A 22,626-nucleotide genomic window follows, 5' to 3' on the forward strand; every position below is an offset into this window, starting at 1 on the left:
ACCCGTAAACCCCCGCTTTACACAAACATACATACATACATACATACATACATACATATTTTGCTTACAAATTTTCACTTAGGGAATATATTTTAATCATAATTATACAAAGTAAAGGAGCTTTAAAAATAGCTTAATGTAATCTTTTTATGTAAATAATAATCGATTGTTTTTTTACAAAATGGAAAACAAAATTTGTTGCATGTATTATTTTCTGCCCTTTTTCAGCACTAGTCACAGGTAGGTAATTTTCAGAGGTTTTTATAAAACCATTGAGGTCAACCATTTAATATCCTAATACAATCAAACATGATACAATTACCCTACCTTTCAGCTGGTGGATTACATTTGTAAGATACACAAGAAAAAATGTTTTGAAAAATATTGTTTCATCTGTATAATTATAGCTTCCGGATAACCTTGCGTTCGATAGCTACCGACTTGGGATCTCAGCTCAGGGAGGAATGGTTTTCATGACCACTACATACCTGAAGTATAACCCCAAAAGTGCATCTGTCTTGATACAAACAGACAAATCCATTTATAAACCAGGTCAAACTAGTAAGTATTTTTTATTTGGTTAGATTTCCTTGAATTTTTTTTGCCGTATTTTAAGACATTCACTATTCAGATACTTTTTCGCATAGAGCTGATATATGATCACCTGTTTTAATCTCTCATTTTTTTTTTTTTTTTGAATAGCTAGCAACCAAAACGTCCTCTGAAGTGTTATCATTACATGAATGTTCCTTATTCATGTATATTGTAGTATCCGGTATTTTACATTAAATTGTTTACGGAAAAACGTTACACATAATATGTGGAATGTTGTTGACGGTTTAAAAGAGTTATATCTACTATGTGGATCATTGTTGACCGTCTAAAAGCTTTATATCTACTATGTGGATCGTTGTTGACAGTCTAAAAGTTTTATATATACTATGTAGATCGTTGTTGACAGTCTAAACGATTTATAGCTACCATGTGGATTATTGGTGACAGTGTAAACTATTTATATCTAATATGTGGATCTTTGGTGACAGTCTAAAAGCTTTATGTCTATTATGTGGATCATTGTTGACAGACTAAAAGTTTTATATATACTATGTAGATCGTTGTTGGCAGTATAAAAGATTTATATATACTATGTGGATCGTTGTTGACAGTCTAGAAGATTTATATCTATTATGTGGATCTTTGGTGACAGTCTAAAAGCTGTATGTCTACTCTATGGATCATTGTTGACAGTCTAAAAGCTTTATATCTAATATGTGGATCGTTGTTGACAGACTAAAAGTTTTATATATACTATGTAGATCGTTGTTGGCAGTATAAAAAATTTATATATACTATGTGGATCGTCGTTGACAGTCTAAAAGTTTTATACATACTATGTAGATCGTTGGTGACAGTATAATAGCTGTATGTTTACTATGTGGATCATTGTTGACAGTCTAAAATATTTATATCTAATATGTGGATCGTTTTTGACAGTCTAAAAGATTTATATATCCTATGTAGATCGTTATTGATGGTCTAAAAGATTAATATATACTATGTAGATCGTTGTTGATGGTCTAAAAGATTTATATATACTATGTGGATCGGTGTTGACAGTCCATGGACATTATATTAGCTATGCAGATCTGTGTTGACAGTCTAAGGGCATTATATTAAATATGAAGATCTGTGTTGACAGTCTAAGTGCATTATATTAAATATGAAGATCTGTGTTGACAGTCTAAAGGCATTATATTAACTATGTAGATCTGTGTTGACAGTCAAAGGGCATTATATTAACAATGTAACTGTGTTGACAGTCTAAGGGCATTATATTAACTATGTGGATCGTTATTGACAGTCTATTCATCAAAGAATTATATGAATTGTTTTCCTAATCTGCTTTATTGCAGTCAAGACTATATAATCAAAATTTAGAGTAAACTCCTCGTTATCCAAATTGTCTGTAACATAAAATTAAATTTTACAAAAGCAAACGAAAGTACATGTATATTATAATATGTGTACCTATATTCATTTTCAGGCTTACTCATTTTTTTATTTTTACAGTTCAATTCCGTGCTTTCTCCATAAAGCCTGACCTTAGTATCGTATATAGTCCAATGGATGTAGAGATACGTGTAAGTATATCTTCAAACTGCAAGTGTTTTATTAGTCTGTGCGAGTAAATGTTTAAGTTTGATTACTGCGTACATTATAAAACAGCGAATGTATATATTTTCTTCAATAATCATTTTGCTTGTTTCATAATTCTCCTTGTGTAGGCATACCTGCCCACATTCATTGACACATCTGTCCACATTCATGAGTGTATTATCGTTAGCGCAAGATGAAGGTATACCATTTTTATTTCCTCTCAGAAAGGTATACTCTGTATTATTCTACTCATGAATTTGTAAGTATGAAAACTCAGCCATCTATTGTTTCATCACAGGACCCAAAAGGAAACAAAATAATGCAGCTTAGGGGAGTCAGTGACCCCAGTGGAGTTTATCAGGGATCAATGGCGATGTCCACGGAAACAGTGTTGGGGGATTGGAGTATAACAGTCTCTCAAAACGTACGCAGTCTAATTTAACGTAATTTGATCACCGAATGTCATAAATCAGGCAGAGTCTTATAGACAACATCATTCAAGTAACCAATAACATAGTCAAATAGGCAACAATATAGTATCCTCAATATCCTTGACCAATAGCATAGTCAAATAGACAACAATATAGTATCCTCAATATCCTTGACCAATAGCATAGTCAAATAGGCAACAATATAGTATCCTCAATATCTTTAACCAATAGCATAGTCAAATAGGCAACAATATAGTATCCTCAATATCCTTAACACTTCATTAGATGACGGTATTGAAAAGCAGGCATTCAAATAATCGATAATATTTGTCTTAGTGTTTCGAGACACATAGACATTAGTCATTGGTAATGTGCAACAATATTTTTTTTTAAAATAACGCATAAAGTTTTTCTTGGATTAGGTTGAGATATTCAGAACCGTGTGATAAATTATTTAGCATTTTCTCGAGTTAATCATGATAAGTAATAACGTTTGCAAAATATCAAACGTGTTTATATCAAACTGTGTTATATAGCTATCGGTATCTGACAACTGTTGTTAAAAACATTGTGTATAAAATATATTTTTGAAACTGTCGATGTTCGTATCATTTTTACCTTTCAGTCTCATACTGCTGTTAAAATAGTTACAGTGGATGAATATGGTACGTGTTTGATTTTGTGTTCTTATTCAAAATAGTGCATACACACACACACAGAAACATACATAGACACACAAATCACACACACACACACACACACACACACACACACATACATACATACATACATACATATATTCTTTTCCTACATTAATACCGGATATATTTAAACCTGTGTACCGAAAACATCATATTTTTACGAGTGGCGAATATAAGGAACGCCGCTGAATTTCTTCCATCTAGAGATTCAAAATTTCATTGTTAATTAACTAAAACCTTTGTGTAGGTTTATCAAGTCAATCGCCATTTAAAATCGAACGATTAACCATGAGGTGCCTTTCGTAACACAGGTCTGGGTTGTTCAGTCTCTGTAGGCAACATACAATTGAAAAATATTTTAGATTAGGGATGAGCGTTTACCCGGAAACACAACCGGGACACGAGATGTTTGGGAATTACCCAACATAACCGGTTACACAAACCCAGAAAAAGTTCCTTACCCACTCACTCCTAGGGAAGGATTATTACCCGATCATGTCGGGTATTCTACTCGTCAAGTCCTAATATACGGATGTAAGGGTACCCGAACTGACCAGAAAAACCCGGCCCGGTTTTGCATTACCCGGTAAAAACCGATCTGACTGAGCCAAGTAGTTTCCTTCTGGGTACACCCATCTGGTACCCGAAAATGTTTCTCAGCCCCCATCCCCAGCACTTGTTTAGATAAAACCCATGAAAGAAAAGCTTTCAAAACACATCCTAACAACAAATAGTACATATCAAGACATCATGAGTAACACTGCCAACTGAATACAATCTGCCTTAAGACCTCAATGTAGAAACGGGGGGTTTCAAATAAGGAAAAGAAAATTAAAATAAGATACCAAGGAATAATATAACAGACAATCAGTAGTTCTGGAAATCTATATGGCAGAAAGCTTTCCTTTAAGCCTCATTTCCTCCACCACTACCTTATGATGAACCTACACAGAGGTTGTCGAAGCGTGTTGTTCATAGCTGTAAGAAATGCAGCTGCTAAACGATACATATATATATATATATATATATATATATATATATATATATATATATATATATATATATATATATATATATATATATATATATATATATATATATAGCATATATCAATTGTCGTTGTGAAAGTGAATATTCCACAAGTGTAACTGTTCAGAATTACATACTGTATGGTTATCATCAACTGTAAAACTGGATGTTGTGATATACATTTGTCCATGTGATTATTGTTCGTTGACATATATTCGTTTTACCCTTGTAGACCAGGACCGTTACACAAGCGCAGGAAGTATTTGACAAATCAATTGTACATCAGAGATAGACCTCAAATTTTAAGTGTAATGACAGTCGTACGTGGATACGTGATACCAATGGGTAGAATTCTTACAGAAGCTTCATTAATGTTCGTGCTCTTGTCTTCGCCTCCACACCAATTGCTAAACAAGTTGCAATGCCAGTCGTCGACAATATCAAAAACGATCTTGATAATCGATTGAAAAGTCTAAAACTGAAGGCGATTCAATCGATTGAATATCAGTAAGGACTAATAGTCACCCGAGCACATTGAAAGGTGGTTCTAGTTACGTACCATCAATAGCAACAACGACAGCTCCTTTTAGTAAAATTAACCTCTCAAAAATGATTGTGTGACTGCAAATCTGACAGTTGTAACAGTAAAAGTGAATAATTGGTTGGAATGTCTCTGCTTGTTCCACCTTTCTAAAACCAGCCTGTCGGACAACTTTATTACGCGATTACTTTAGTAACAGAAAAATTATAATGGACCCTCAATGTTACCGATGTCAGAAATTAATCGAAGTGGAACATCAAATGCGATATGATATCATCAAACAGAAGACCACTTCTCGTGACATATAAATGTGCTTTTCTTGTCGACAATCCTATTGGTGGATTTTTGTTGTTGTAGGGTTTAACGCCATTTTTCAGCACACGATAGGCTATATATGGCGGCCAGTATTAATGGTGGAGGAAGAACCCGAGAAAACCCCGGAAATAACCACCGACCCACGAGAAGCTACTGGGAAGCTTTCTCACATACTCACATTGGCTGAATCTGAGACTCGAACCCACGCAGACAGAGGTGAGACGGCAGTGATCAGTAACGGAGAGCGCGTTAGACCACTCGGCCACTCGGGGCCCCCCTATTGGTGGAATCGCCTCGGAAGAAACAGTTGGTCTGGGATTGGCTGAAATCTGAACCACAGCAACTATTAAAAGTACACCAATTGCCATTTGTACCGGGGTTATATCGATAGAAAACAGTGCCGCTAGAGGTGTTGGTATCCAATGAGCAAAATAATTTGTTCTTGGTCCACCGAAAATTGTTCTTACTGATGACCGCTTGTGATGCGGAAGTTATTAAAATTCGGCCTAGCTGGATGTATGCTCATATTCAAGTATAACAATTTTAGTATCTTTGCCTGTCTCTAATCTGACTTTACGTCCAATCTTCTCATCAATCTATTCCAATTTCGTTATTATTCCGAAAAGCGAAACTTTCTGCCGCAAAATAAGTGAGTTATTTGAACCAACATCAAGAAACAGCCGTGATTGGGAATTATGCCAACTGTAATAAACTCGCGACAACATAAATTCAATTTCGGTCATGCGACCCTCCTTCGCGGAGACTGGTACAAAAACATTCCCACGAAATTCTGGTTTTGTTGATGAGATCGTGGTGATCGAGGTAACGCTCGGGGTTGTATTTACAACAACACGTCGCATCGATTTATATATTTCGCTTACAACACGAAGTGTTTCAATCACCTCATAATTGATCATCGGTGTGAGAACATCGTTTGTAACATAAATCATTGATGTTTCAATCCGTTTGTGGTTTAACAAATAAACTTCCCAGAGTTGATAATGTCACTGGTGAGCAAACGTCCTTAATAATTACTCGTAAGTTGTTTCCCACAACTAACGGATCCTACAATTAATTCCGAACGATTCCAGATTTCAAGTACTTGTTGTTGGCCACACAGTCAATCAAAACCTTCTCTTGTGTGGGTTCTAGTTTTATGGAAAAGTGACACCTATTCGATATTTTGCAACTTTCTTCCCTTAATTTCTTTTAGTACATTTTGGATATAATTGTTTACCTTCTTCAAGGTTTTCCTGTTACGTTCATCGATTATGTGTTGAGACAATTGCCAGGCGGGAGCGCGGTACTGTTTATCCCCAGTAATTTCCTTGAATATGACCATATGCCATATTTTATCATATTGCAATCATTTACGTACGCTGGTATGTTCAGTACAGTATAGTGCCATGTGCTTAGTCTGTTATAAATGGCATTATGGGATCTTCAAAAATCCATGGACGACCTTCTTACGTGACTAAATGGTTATGTTTTTCCATCATTAACTCGTACTCGAATTGTAATCGATTCGAAAATTCGCAAGTGCTTCTATGATGTCTTGTATGAGTACCTTTAGTAACACCAATAAGCCTTCCAATTTCAATTGTCTTTTTGGAATCATCTAACTCTTTTTGAACTTTTTCCATCTGCTTTCGAAATTGTTCATTTGTTTCTGCGGTTGCCCTCGCACATCGCTTAACATTTTTTATTATCTTTGATTTTTACAAGATTCTTGTCCTGTTTTCGACAGCGGTACTGCTTGTTCTACGGTTTTTCTCGTGGCTTCTCCTGGTTTCTCGTAGCTTTTTGTGGTTTCTCGTGGGTTTACTGATATCATCAACACGTAATACAATTTCCGCGGCCATGGCCACAATCTCTTTTGTTAGTTTAGCCAGCGAAGGTTTGTTCGAAGTCCTCTTTGGGATTTATACCTGTGCGGTCTGTCTCGGCAGCTTCATATATTTAACAGTTTTGCTGCCCTCTGTAACATTAAGAATAAGTTCCTGGGTTTAGCCGGCAGTATCGAGGAGTCGCTAATATCAGTATGATGTGTCGCCATTGACCACTGGCAGGTTTTAAAATTTTGAATGTTTATCATGGTTGTTAAATTGGTTTATTCAAACCCGTATGAGGCTTGCTTGGTCGACCAGCCAAGACTATAGTGTAGAAATTATCCGGTTCCGGGGTGACATATGCAAACATATTATGAAATACATTCCACGAAACCACTGCGGCACACCAATCGGGTCAGTGCCATGAAATATTATCGACATGTTACAGTTTTCCCCGTTTAGTTTAGGCAAGCGTGCGTAGTTTTGTGTCAAATAAAATATTTCTGTGGGATTGACTTGGTGTTCAAGCGTCGAATTGTCGTACGCAAGAGCATTAGCTCTCGAATCAAGATCATTATTGGTAGGAACCTCATCAGTTGTGGAAAATAAATCAACGGTAAGCGATTTATTTATCAACGATGCCTGAAGCGCTACCGTAATTTTTTTGGGAACACTATAGCACGTTTTGATTGTTTGTCGACGACGCAATTACATACAAGTGATCCCATGTTAACTATTTCATAATCAGATTTAACAGCAGTTGAGGTTTTTCTGATTCAACCTAACGGGTGATTAGCGCACGATCTGAGTTTGGCAACATGCTACTGTGTTTGAATAGTCTAGGAATTACCTACCCGGTAGAGTCAATAACAGCAAACTCTGATCCATTTCGAATCACCTCCCTTTGTACCCTTTTCGTGATGCCATGTCAATTGTTAAATAATACTATTGCAGTATACTATACTCATGTTTTCATATTGTAAACTCGATAGGGAAATAAAACTAGTAAACGTCATGGTATATCCGCGATTTCGGGAAATTGTGTTCGATGTGGGGCAAAGAAGTTCAGTTTAGTTAGAACCACTGGATAACACGAGCCTAGAAGCAATTACCTATATCACTATGTAACACAATTTTTGTTTCTGTGTATTACCTGTTATTTCGTAATTGCTTATGCCTAAAAAGTATAACAAAATGACGATTATTCCCACAAACTTTGCTTTTGTAACCAGGAGAGTGATACTTTGAAATTTATCCATTTCCAATTAGATAAAAGGCGAATTTGTGTCTTTTCGTTTACATATAGTCAGAAAAACCAACATATGAATAAATTTTAATAAGTATTTATACTAAAGTAATACATAAATGACCATGAAAGGTTTAGAAGTGTGTAGGTTTTCGAGATTTACGATTCTACTGTAAATTAAATCGCTTTTACGAAACAGCGCCCAAATGTAGTCTCCCATCATATTATCGTTATTCTGTCCCTGGTAGTCCAAAGTCCAGTATATCCTGGTGGAAGCGCTCGCCTGGCTCCTGCGAGTACGCGCCCATGTTCTCTTTGAATTTATCGAGATGAGCATCAAGGATATGGACTTTGAGAGACATCATGCAGCCCATGGTACTGTAGGTCTTCGCCAGAATCTTAAACAGTTCCACAGCGATTTCGGCCTTGTGATTGCCCAGGAATCACTGCGACTAAGCTGTTCCAAGCCGCTTTCTTCATTACTAGTGAGTTTCTTGAAGACTTCATTGCACTCCAGGGTCTTCTTTATCTGTGGTCCGACAAAGACACCGGCTTTGACCTTTGCCTAAGACACCTTAGGGAAGAAGTCTTGAAGGTATTTGAGGGCTGCCGACTCTTTATCTAGAGCTCTGACAAATTGTTTCATAAGTTCCAATGTGATGTGCAGTCTTTGCATCAGCACCTTCCGGGTGTCCTCCAGTTGCTCCCACTTGACGTTGTTCCTCCCCACAGAGAACTCGGTCCGCTGTGGTAGAATGCTTTCATGTCCCTGCTGTCCCAAAGGCAAAGATAGCAAGGAAACCTGGTAAAACCGCCTTAAATACCCATCAGGAAAGCCCCCATGTTGACGTCTCTGATGACCTCCGATGACCTCCCAGCCGTGCTCATCATACTTCAAGGCGTCTAACAAGGTCTTCATGCTGTTGTAATCCTCATTGAGGTGCAACAAGTGATCCAGGGGAAGAGACGGGTACTTGTTCTCATTATGGAGCATCACGGCTTTGAGGCTCGTGTATGTGCTGTCAATGAAGAAGCGCAGTTCATTCTGTTTACAGGCGACTCCGATTGCTTCGAAGAGACTGGTCACAATATGGCAGAACCAGAGCTCATTCCGACGGATGAAGAAGCTGGAAAAGATTGGGGACTTTTTCTGTGATCTGCGACTTGCATGCGTTCATCCAACAAGCTCCACTGCTTGAGCCTTGATATCAAAAGCTCGGCATTTGACTTGATGAGACCAAGATCTCTGATCAAGCCGTTGAGTTCTTTACGGTTGTGGTAGTATGGGTTTCTCTACTCCACCTCTGAAAGTGTCATATGGATCTACAACTTCTTCCTCATTCTCTGACTTGCTGCTCTCTTCCAAAGATGGCTGCGCTCTCTCCAAGGGAGTGGGTACGTGTTGCCCAGGAGCAGTGTGGCACAGGGGCGATGGATGAAGGAAAATCGGGATACGTAATAGCAGTTGCATTCGTGCCAGTCCGACATTTGGAAGGTACACCATGCAGAAGTAGCAGTTGTTTGAGTGGTCAGTTGGTTCCCGCAAAATTCTTGGCTCTCTTTTCCCCTTTGTACCATCCTACAAAAATACATTTATTTCACTCATGACTAATGTTTAAGAGATTCTCGCAACATTTTTCATATATATGCTTTTTCAATAACATTGAAAATTGTTAAACATTTTAAAATTAAATTTCTTTTGCATTATTAAAACTTTTAACAAACTAGATAAGATTCCGAGCAACAACTGTCCATCTTATCTTCTAGAATTTTTTCAGTGCTCGCAGGTGAAATGAGATGTTCAGGGTTTGTCTTGATCCGAGACAGGCATGCCGAAATATGCCTTGTGGGCCTCACATGTGCTTCCACGGAGTAATCGTTCTCTCTTCTCTTATTAAATTGTCCGGAGACATGGCAAAATTTGTCTGCCGGATGTTTACAGCATCTTGATGTAATCTCAGAAAAATGTAGATATGTATCCAGGCAGCTAGAACTAAACTGACCTGGTGGGCGTAAGGCCCCTGTATTTAGATTACTATTTATATTACTAGAAACTTCTAGAAGTTACTGCAAGTTTACTCAGCACTTAATCTATCTGGAATGTTCTGGAAAATATGTAAATTTCAAAATATCACTATCCTGGTCACAAAGGCAAAGTTTGTGGGGATCAAAAGCCATTTTCCATACTTTTGTGGCATAAGCAATTAGGAAATAACACTTACTATATAGGAACAGAAAAGAATTGTTACACAGTGTGTCGATATTATCCATGACCTGAATGCAATCAATCCTACATCAGAACGAATCGCCATCACTGAAGGCCAATATTGTTTATGGAGGAGGACAAAAGCCAAGCATTGGTGGTTACATTCATTGATATAATGCAGAGGTGCACAACCTTTGTCGGCCAATGGCCAGATTGTATTTTCTAAGACTACTCGAGGGCCGCAAACACTACTTTCTTTAATATAATTACTGTTCACGGGCCAGATTTCTGTGTTGTTTTAATTTGCCCTGAGGACCGGACAGAACACGTTTTCGGGCCGTGGGTGGTACACTACTGATATAATGGTTTCCGATCGGACTTTATACAACATACACTAAAGTCCTCAATGTTATTACGAAAGTGTCGACCCCGTTGGAAATTAGTATGCTCGAGCATGGAAAATAGTTCAACACAAAATGTAAATTAAATGTCCATAACATATTGTATGTTTGAGGATAGCTTTTGTCTCTAGCGAACATATTAACAGAGTTAACCGAGTTAAGTTTCAAACGTTTTAGTGCTGTCCCAGTAACCTTCGAAGGAAAGTTTATATTACAAAATTAACATTATGGAAGCACTGCTGGTACGAAGGCCAAATTTGTTTTAGGGGGAGGCCAAAGTTAACCTCATTTGTGGCAACAATGTTCTATTCACAAGAAGCAATACTTTTTTATCCATAGACAAATAATTTAAACTTCCAACTGTATTGTATTGTGCTATACAGAAGGGTAGTTGTAATAATGTATGTTTAACGTTGCATACGACGAAAACGTTAAAAGAGATGACTTGATAAGCTAACAGAAACGTATTGCTTAATTTACATATGTACAAAATTAAAAGTCGCCACATATAATGCTTCATTTACCTTATATTTTATCAATCCCTTACGTAAAATAAAGAACCAGCATTTTTCAAATATGTGACTGATTATATCCGCAATATTTTTGAGAAAGGATAAATATCCCATGAAAGGTTAACAAAATAATCGAAAAGTCATTTTTATATTTTAGTTCTTCCAAAGTTCGAAGTTACAATTGATCTTCCATCATTTGGGTTGACTTCAGACGAACTCTTGCCAATAGTGGTTAAAGGAATGTAAGAATTATTATTATTATTATTATTATTATTATTATTATTATTTTGCAATGTGTGAGGACACATTGTAAGAAGATTATCACTTAATACATTGTATGCATCCAGATTTATTATATTATTTTGGTAACTTCAAAACGCAATGTATTTTCCAGAATGCAAAGGGGAAATTTTAACAGAAATTACCCTATTGCGTATTAATCGAAGCTAGACCTGGACGTTTTTGCACAAATCCAAATGTATAAAGTACCAATTGAAAATTAGAGTGGTATTTCTAAATAAGTTCCAATATTGAAGCATTCATTTTTAGTCTTAAACGTCTCACTGCACCAGTCGCCTGAATAGTGATTATGTGCTGGCAGTCCTTTGATATACCACAATAATGTAATCCAATATTGCTCTTGTCTGAATACATTATAATGCTGAATTAATGATTCCTGTCCAAGAATATTTTTGATGGACTACTTGTATTTCCACATAAGAATAATTTGAATAATTAATGTTAATGCAAGAATATGTAATGAGTAAAACAGAAATCTAGAACCATGATTAGGAGCAAACGTTTTGGAACATTCTAAGATGTCAACAAGCTAAGGTATATTATTACATTTACAATAAAGATTAATGCAAACAACGGGTACATCAGGTTTTCCATAGGAGAATATCAATGGCCTAGACTGAGATTAATATAAACATGCTTACTTCCACTGATAATGACCCAAATATCTAGCCTATACTAAAATATAAATATTAGCTATGTATTGTGTTGTATCAAAGATCAACGCTCTTAGTCAGATATACAAATGAACATGATTTTGAACTATGAGTAATTACAAAATACATATCATATAATCAGAGAGGAGAATATAAATTAGGTATACATAACAATATCCATATCAAAATTTATTTTACTAAAACTTAAAGTATTAATATCTATTTGAACTGACCATTTTATTTCATAATCAAATCATTTTACTTTCCACATAATAATTGTCATTTATATGTTTACTTTATGGTGTTGTCCTCATAAACATAGAAATCAATGACTCGAGGAAGACGTGCCACTTGTTTCCACTACATCTACGGTGTCAACATTTATATGTACTAACAGACCTATCTGATACGGTGACATTACTTTGACATTTTTTCAGGTACACGTTTGGAAAGAGAGTGAAAGGAGCAGTACTTATTACGATCAAGCAAAACCGGTATTATTGGTATTTTGGAAACCCCGCAATCACGCACGAGGGTTCTGTACGTTCAATACACTATAAACCATTCATTGTATTTATGCCTATTTCTTACCAGTTTTATAATGCATCCAACAAGCCTTGTGTTTTCATATCTGTCTGCAAGGTGTCTTGTAAAGTGTACTTTTCGTTACCTGGCATCCATAAGAGACATCTAAGCAAATACAAATATGGTCATACACAACAAAATATCTTCTAATATTTAAATTGTTGTGTTTATTCTCTCGTTTTAATTAAGAAAACTTTTTCAACATAAACTGATTTGTAATAAAACAATTTCCAGTGAATATTAGAAATGACACATATCTAATAATTAGTTCATTCCAAACAAATTAACGTTTTTAGCATGTATAATTCTTTTTTACATGTAACACATATCATTTACAATTTTTTCTTTTGACAGTTTGATGGTGAATATAAATACATTGCATCCATGGCATGTCTTAGACAAACTTTTAGATATATAAACTACCAAACGTTCGAAGTTTCTGCTGTTGTGACTGAAGATCTTACAGGCGAAACAGCAGCTGCTAAAACAGAAATAACATTTTACGACAGTTCGTACAAAATTCAATTTGAAGAGTCGATGCCAAAATATTTTAAACCAGGACTCATCTATACCGGTATTGTAAGTATTTTAGTGCCTTTTACATTTCCTAGGAGCATAATGTGTTCGTTAAATATAACAAGCTTAATTCGTGTGTTAAGCCAACAAGCATAACGTGTGTACTAAAGAGAAGACGCATGATGTGTGCGTTAAATCCAGTAAGCATAATGTGTGCGTAAAAGATAAGGAGCATTATGTGTGATAATAAGCATTGTACGTGCATTAAAGATAACAAACACAATGTAAGCGTTAACGATAACAAGAATGATGTTTTGCGCTAAAGCCAACAGCTGTAATATGTGCGTTAAACCTTTCTGTAGGATATTCATAGACGCCTGGTTCATTCAATAAATAAGTATTGCAGTTGTATGCTTTGAATGAATTATATCGTTCACATCCATCATAAACAGAGCAAGCACACCATCATGCCTATCACTGGTTTATCTAACTTAAACTCAGATTCAACTGTGTAAACTAATTTGGGTACCTGGCTCTGCAACATTTATACTAATCTACATTTATATTTTCTTAAGCCTTACTTATTCGATTTACTTTGTGTATGCATGTCTTTTATCAAATGATATTGCGTTGCATTATCCCGTCACCAGCTCACATTCCAGAGAAACGGAAAAAGGTCTTGAGGAAGCTTTTTCGTGGAGTTGAGCTGACGTGACTTGATCTTTGTCTCTTTAAAGTCGCACAGCAATATTCTTTTTTCGTGGAGTTGAGCTGACGTGACTTGATCTTTGTCTCTTTAAAGTCGCACAGCAATATTCTTTTTTCGTGGAGTTGAGCTGACGTGACTTGATCTTTGTCTCCTTAAAGTCGCACAGCAATATTCTTTTGATTATACGACTTCTCAGTGAGCTAATTTTAAAACAGAAACTTGAGAGCTTGTAGAAATTAGGAGATCCCTGACGACATCTTAACGCAATAGGCGTTTTCTTATAAGAATGATCAATAAAGAATATGCTTTTAGTATTTTGTAAATCTACAAGCACAGGAAAATTCATTTTTCAGACTGTTTCAACAATTGAAACTCTTTCCAAACAAACATCACCCGACAGATTTAAAATGGAGGTCTGATACAAGCACTAGTAAACAATACAGCTTGTCGTGACGTTTTGTTTCCCAGTCCACTTGGGTTTAACATCCTATAAGATAGAGCAATGCGTTTCGTAGGCTAAAAAAGATTTTGAGTTAGTAGCAATTTTTGCATTTTTCATTTTCAGAAATATTAAAGCAATAATTCGAATAGTAAATTAAAGCGTCAAGAGAACTAAGCCTCGTGTATATGGCCATCAGATCCATTTATGTAAATTTTGGTTTTGGTCAAATTGTTTTTTTAATCTGATTTACTGGCAGGAACCTTGTAATCATCATAGATTATATTTCACTACTTTAAAATAAAAGAGAAGCCGGAGATGTTGTACCTTTTACATTTCACATCAATATCGGTTACGTTATTTACTTATGAAACAGCTTATGGCGAGACTATTTTTGCCAGCAAATAAGGCTTTAAGCGTGATTTTATGTAACATGTTAATACTATCCATTGCCTATAAAATAGTTTGGTGTATCCAAATGCGTATGTCTAGAAACAATGGAGGCAAACTATTGTATCGGCAATTGATTTAACTCTAAATTTTAATCACAACAGATGATCATATTTAAAAAAAGAAGTCAGTTAGTTTAAAATATGACAAGTGAAAGAAAGGGAAAATACATCATCTTTGCGTTCTTGGATTCTTGAATATATGTTGACTCCAGCGCTGGATCGGATAAGTTGAATCAATTAATACAATATGTATAAATGACCTAATATACTTAAAACGTTTCTTAAGTATTGCATCACATTGTGATTAGAATAAGCAGCTAAAAATAACTTTGTCGATTAAGTCAAGATATGACTTAAATAATTTCAGCTGAATGTATTTTCATAGATCAAGGTTTGTAAGCAAGACGACACGCCATTGCCATATCCATCGGGCAACGTCACTCTTCACCAGACATACTATGTCACAAAGGAAACAGTTAATGACGAAACCAACACCACTGATGATGGATCAACATCAAGCACATGGTTCACTACATTTAGTATTTTGTTTTCTCGACATGTGCCCGAAGAAGAGATAACCATGTCCCCTCTCGTATTGGAGATTCCACCAAACGGAAACGTAATGTTCGAGATTAATCCGTTCATCAATGTTTCTCGTGTTTCCTTACAGGTAACATAGATTATACTCTCGTTTTATTTAACACAGACTTAACGAAATTTGCCGTTTAGCTTTCATACGTATTTCTGAGGACTCAGATTACCAAATAGCACGTATCTGCAATTATTTAGTTTCTACTGTTATGTGATTATACTATCTTCGCCCTTCTATAAAGGGATTTTGAATCATCATGCATAGCACCAAAAAGAATGTAAAATAACATAAATAGTTAACAGTATAAAAAATCAACATCCAGCATCAAGTGATTCAGAAGAAATAAAGATGCAAGCAAACCATTTGTAAATTCTGGAATTGTTGCTTGGATCACAATAACTTGAAAGAGATGCAAAATATGGAGAGGTCACTTAAATAAAAGCATACCTGATACTGAATAGAGTGCAAATATCGAGCTACTGTAATAATGATTTAAAATATGTGGGTGCAGACAATAGGAACAATAAATTAAATGCACAAACTTTACGAAAACACATATTTATTTAATGAACCGATTTAATGACACGCAAGCATTGCAGAATTTCGAACAAAGTGGAGAAGAATTACTAAATGCTGAAAATTGTTTACATCCATATGAGCGAAGGATGAAAGTAATACATTTATTAGACACTGACTTGGAGCAAATGATTAAATGCCTTGACGACTATGGCAACTTGAATAGCCAACAAGTAACTTAAACATTACAGTTAGAGAAAATAACACAATTTTAAAATTGTAATGAATGATTATAACACCAGAACTAATACAATAAACATCAAGGCTATTGTCTGGTAATTTTGCAGAAAACATGTTTTGGTTTTAATTTTTTGGTTTCAACACTTCAAATGAATCAATCTGAAAAATACCCCCTCTTCCCCATCAAAATGAGACAAGAATGCGGAGATCAGTGTGAACAAAATAAACACTTTTGACCAAAAGAACAAACTATCGAGAGAACAAAATAAGTTAATATTTTCTATGATTCTTTCTTCTCCCTTATTCCATTCATACTGTTTTTTAAGAAATGTAGGCAAACAAAGATTGGTTTTTAAATATCCTCCTCATAAGTGGACAGAATATGCATATCCGACTTTGTAATTGGTTTTGGTGTCTGTGATTACATGTTCTGGTAGCTGTTAACAGTGCTAGCCCTAATGAGCAAGAATGTAAAGGAAAGAATGCACATGCAAACGCAAAAGCAATAAAAACACCACGTGCTATCAACTTTTTAATACAGCACGTCATTTCATTACAGATGATGTATGTTGTAATGAAACAATACATATTTTCCAATTGGTAATACTGGGGTTGGCACTTAATTTCAGGATTACAAGTTTGAACAGTTTTTTTCTGATAGGAGTGATGATATTTTCCAGTTTGGGGGCTTTGGCCGTTTTTATATATATATTTACCAATAACTCTTAAAATTAATGTACAAAGTATACTTGGTAAAGCAAATCAGAATCCGGATGTCAATCGCGGGTAAAGCACGAAACACTGGTGAATAAGAAACCGTATATTAAAGAAAATGTAGAATGCTGTTTTACTTCCAGATACGGGGGCCCCGAGTGGCCGAGTGGTCTAAAGCGCTCTCCGTTACGGATCACTGCTATCTCACCTCTGTCTGCGTAGGTTCGAGTCTCGGATTCGGCCAATGTGGGTATGTGAGAAAGCTTGCCAGTAGCTTCTCGAGGGGCGGTGGTTCTTTCCGGGGATTTCCTGGGTTCTTCCTCCACCATTAATACTGGCCGCCATGTATAGCCTATCTTGTGCTGAAAAATGGCATTAAACCCTACAACAACAACAACAACTTCCAGATACAGACAGCTCTTTGTACATTGTATCGCCTTCGCCTTCCATACAAAGGTCATTCGTATCAATATAGTGACACAAGTTTCTAAACTAACAAGCCTACGACTACGAGTTGGAAAATAGTTTCTCCAGTATGATACGATTACTTATGATTTAATAGCTTAATCCCTTTAAGATAAATACAGACATAAAATTGCCTCATTCTGCAACTACATTGCAAGAAATCTCATTGTTGATATTGCATCCAATATGTAGTTAACCCGTGTAATAATTATTTCGTAACAAAGCATTTTTAAAGACGTTTTGGTGATGGCGCCAGAAAAGAGAAACTAGGAATAACACGTTTTGAAATTCTTTTTTTTTTATTGTTATATCTTTTATTTTCAATTGTTTTCGAAACTCAATTGATGGTGATAGTGACTAAGGTACAATGTTACGTTGTCTAATAAAACATTAGAAACATCATAAACTCAAGGCGTTCCTGGCCCATTTAATTCAATTGTTAGTAACGATTAAAAACAAAATAAAATTATTAAGTTCCCTGCATTATTATTTTCAGCTGGTGGCAGCAATTTACTTACCTTCGTATAAATATATTAAATATTTCCCGATCAAAGTAATGGTACGTACCGTGACGTATCACACCCGTTTCCAAACGTTGCTCTACCGTTCTCAGCCATATACATAAGGTACCGTCTATGTATCGTTTCGTATGTAGCAACATATGTTACAAATAGACAACCTGGTGTTATTAATTTTTTAGCATGCAAAACACTCGTCATTTGAATGTACAAGTCATCAAAAAAAAATGTCGCCATGGACTATTATCATCATTGCAGTCCAGTTAATACAATAAAATATGTTAACATCTTTTAACAGGAACTGTCGGCACTCATTCGGTACATAAAAGGTATGAGATTCCGCGAGACTTCATATAAGACACTGCTGTTTAATATGAAGTCTTCTGCTAAACAACATTACTTTTAATCGATGCAACTTTATCTCTGCATCAAGTTTTTTTTTAAATTATTATCTCGTTTTGCTATTTATTTTGCTATTTATATAAAGTCGAGCCCTTCTAAGGCATATGACTGCGTGCGCATACTTTGTATAAGCATTATGTGCATGCATTTTATCGTTATACTATACATGATAAATTTGTGCACTGGCATGTAATGCATATTGATTATTTTCTCATCTTATCAAGAACTTTCTTATAACCCGAAGGTATGGATACAAAAAAGTATTTTACTTTATTTCAGGTTCAGTACAATGACCTGTCTGTATACTCATCACTCGAAAGTTTTAAATCCCCAAGCAAAACATTTCTGCAAGTTAGACTTATGACTCGGTATCCTAAGGTACTGTTCCTCTCAGTCCCTCTTATCTCTCCTTTCAACTCGTCCTATGCTGGTAATGCAAGACACACACAAATGTGGCCAATGATTATCCCGTGCGTGTAACTCTTCGTTTCAACACTTTTGAAATTTTGATATCGCCTCTAGGATAAAGATCGATGGGTGTGGATGACGTTAAATACATATTAAATAATGTGTGTTTTGTTTCACGTCTCTTGGAACTGTCCAGTGTCATAATTAGCCTCAGTATCAACACATACCAGAACAACAGAAACAAACATATGGTTTCGGCCCAGTAACTACATTGCACCATTGGGGTAATTAGCTTCTATTTTCAACCTGAAACATTGAGATCCACACAAAATACTCATAATAAATTGTATGGGCATTAAATACAAAATTGTGACAGCAATTTACGTTTTTCACAAGACCCATCCTTACAAACAAAATAACTCGAATCATAGATTGGAACCTCTCAAGATCACCACCTTAAACTCGTTTAAATAATGCGCTTGAAAGATAAATGGAAATACTCTATTTACAATGTCCTATATGGCAGTCGCTTTACATTCTGGAATCGGGACAAGAAGCTAACAATTTTGTGTTTATAAAACAAACACAGACGAACGCTAGAAAACGTTATTTTACTAATAAAGATTCCTGTCTGATTCATACAATTCTGATATAGGTTTATCAAAGCAAACGAATATGAAAGAAATTTTGGAAAGATTTATTTTGCATGAGGGGCTTTTATAACTGTCTAGAATTAAATTGCTTTTAATTGATAATCTCTGATGCTAGTGAGATCATGCCGCAATTAAGGTAGGAAAAATTCTTGTCGATGTAAAAATTAAAATGAACAAAATATTTTAATAAAGGAATGAAACTAAAATGATAGAGTATTTTTCGATTTTTTGCATAACGTTGCGTGTTTTATACTTTAAAGTAAACTTTTTATCATAATTGTTCAATTGACTTCAATCGTTATTCATTTACGCTATATTCTTCGTATTTCGTCTCTTTAGTAGCCGGAAAATATAATGTATCTCATGTTCGTTTCTACGTGTATCTCAACCATTGAGAGGTGTTTGATTTTATGTTATATCCTTTTCAGGCTGGGGACAAAGCAGAGTTTCAAATACTCTGTACAAAGAGCAGGAAAGAGATCAACTACATGGTATATAAAGAATAGCATTACATTTAATTTGTCTAGATTTTGAACGTTTATACAAAATTGATTGCAAATTGCCTTCTCAATTACTATTATTAAATATAAGACATTATAATAAAAACGTGCAATATTTTAAAGGCACGCCTACCTTGACATGAGAGAGAGGTTTGATATTATAACACAAATTGTCCTGGTCCTTCGTAAACATATTAATCATTTTTGAAACAAATAAAAACATCGAGACATAAATACCTACATACAGTCAAGCGGTGTTGCGTACAACCTTTAATTTCGTTTCAATCAAAAAAGACTTACAAGGAAAGAACGTTTGGTTTGTACATTTTATTTCTTTAATTTTGTTTAAATATCGTATTCAGATTTTGTCCAAAGGATCAATCGTGACGAGTGGAAACTTTGATATGGAATTAGAGATTACAAAATCATTTGCCATTCCAATGCTTCGTGCATATTCTCCCTCTGCGAGAATCTTGGTACAATTCGTAGAAGCTGACGGCGAAATAGTGGCGGACGCTATGGATTTCAACGTCGATGCTCCGTTTGAAAATCAAGTTAGTAATATTATACTTTCATAATATTTAATGGATATGTGATATGTTATATCTATTGGGCAGTGGCTCATATGTAATTTATGTGAGTATGAACAAAGTCCACACGACCATACGTACCGTCCTAAATGCAAGGCATAAAGTAAATTATGATTTATTTAAACATAATTACTTCGTCACTTTTCGATTTGTCACTTAAGGAATATCACATTCATAATTAAATATTCGCTCTTCGATTATAATTTATAGGTTTTATATTTATAACTTCATTCCTCACATTTGTCTCCTCATGCTCAGAATTAAACAGACTAAAAGAGAGGATCCGAAAACTGTGTTGCATTAACTATTTCTTACAAACGCGTTATCTCTTATAGTGATAAGTCTAAACTTACTGTTATGCATAAGTTTCTTCTTTTCTTCTCAAAGTATGTTGTTTCTTTTGCAAAATATAGCTGGATTTGGTGACTTTCAAACCGACATAAAACCTTGACTTTAAATTCCCATTTTGATACAACATTTCAGGTATCTATAGATTTTAACAGACAAAATGTTAAACCTGGAGAAGACGTAAGCCTCGAAATAAGGGCTCACCCGGGATCAGACGTCAACCTTCTTGCTGTAGATAAGAATGTTTTACTTCTGAAAAGCGGAAACGACATCACCCACACAATGGTATATAAAGAGATTGTGTGTGTGTGTGTGAGGGTTTGTGTGTATGTGTGTGTGGGGGGGGGGGGTAAGATACAAATTATATAGCAAAATACCATCATTCCATCATGCACTGAAACAATGAGAGATCGTTTTTTATAATCAACGATTATCAAAGAAAGAAACATTACAACACGTAGTGCAATAAATCATAGGATCTGTCTAAACGCTGCTGAGTTTCCTCGGATTCATTTTTGTAGGCTCTAGATTCCCTGACTTGCTGTTTTGTTTGTATATGTACATGTATATATATATATATATATATATATATATATATATATATATATATATATATATATATATATATATATATATATATATATATTCGTTTACATAAAGTCAGAAAAAACAACATATGAATTAAAATTAAAATGCATTTTTACTAAAGTAATACAAAAATGACCATAACAGATTTAGAAGTGAATAGTTTTTTAGATTCACGATTATACTGTAAGATACTATTCACGAATCAGCGCCCAAATGTTGTCTCCCATCTTGTTCTCGTTATACCGTCCTTGGTAGAAGCGTTCAAAATCCACTATATCCTTGTGGAAGCGCTCGCCTGGTTCATCCGAGTATGCTCTCATGTTCTGTTTGAATTTATCAAGATGAGCATCAAGGATATGGACTTTGAGGTACATCCTGCAGCCCATGGTGCCGTAGATCTTCACCAAAGTCTCAATCAGCTGCACATTGTTTTCGGCCTTGTGATTGCTAGGAAGACCCGATCCACTGCTACGAAGCTGATCCAAGCCGCTTTCACCTTACTAGTGAGCTTCTTGGAGAATTCATTGCACTCCAGGATCTTCTTATATGTGGTCATTTGACCTATGCCTCAGATAGCTTAGGGAAGAAATCTTGAATGTACTTGAAGACTGCCGGTTCCTTATCTAGAGTTCTTACAAAATGTTTAACAAGGCCCAGTTTGATGTGCAGTGGTGACATCAGCAACTTCCCAGGTTCCACCAGTCGCTCCCACTTGACGATTTTCCTCCCCACAGAGAACTCAGTCCACTGTGGCAATTCCCTCCTGTGGTATGGCGCCTTGATGTCCCTGCTATCCCAAACGCATACTTGGTAAATATGTCAGGAACGCCACCATTTTGAAGTTTTATATGACTTCCAGCTGTACTCATCATACTTCAAGGCGTCTAACAAGGTCTTGATGCTGCTGTACTCCTCTTTGAGGGCACGGAGTGTTCCAGGGAAGAGACGTTTATGTGTTCCAATTTTGGAGCAGCACCGCTTTGAGGCTTCTGGATGAGCTGTCAATGAAGAGGCGTCACCCATTCTGGTTACAGGCGATTCCGGTCGCCTCGAACAGACAGGTCACACAA

General features: G+C 35.6%; 1 protein-coding gene across 1 annotated transcript in view; it reads left to right on the top strand.

The window, feature by feature from the left end:
* Positions 1-22,626, top strand: part of LOC149796717 (CD109 antigen-like) — a 60,051-nt gene that overhangs the window by 3,744 nt on the left and 33,681 nt on the right. The window contains exons 5-16 of the mRNA XM_089960264.1: positions 408-561; positions 2,071-2,141; positions 2,456-2,581; positions 3,214-3,253; positions 11,526-11,610; positions 12,759-12,861; positions 13,261-13,485; positions 15,408-15,692; positions 18,749-18,847; positions 19,959-20,021; positions 20,393-20,584; positions 21,104-21,253. Of these exons, the coding sequence (XP_089816390.1) occupies positions 408-561; positions 2,071-2,141; positions 2,456-2,581; positions 3,214-3,253; positions 11,526-11,610; positions 12,759-12,861; positions 13,261-13,485; positions 15,408-15,692; positions 18,749-18,847; positions 19,959-20,021; positions 20,393-20,584; positions 21,104-21,253 (1,593 nt within the window). The remainder of the gene's footprint in view (positions 1-407; positions 562-2,070; positions 2,142-2,455; positions 2,582-3,213; positions 3,254-11,525; positions 11,611-12,758; positions 12,862-13,260; positions 13,486-15,407; positions 15,693-18,748; positions 18,848-19,958; positions 20,022-20,392; positions 20,585-21,103; positions 21,254-22,626) is intronic.

Source organism: Sinohyriopsis cumingii, chromosome 6 (genome assembly GCF_028554795.1).
Source record: "Sinohyriopsis cumingii isolate HCF-2022 chromosome 6, ASM2855479v2, whole genome shotgun sequence".
In the NCBI taxonomy this organism is placed as follows: Eukaryota; Metazoa; Mollusca; class Bivalvia; order Unionida; family Unionidae; genus Sinohyriopsis; species Sinohyriopsis cumingii.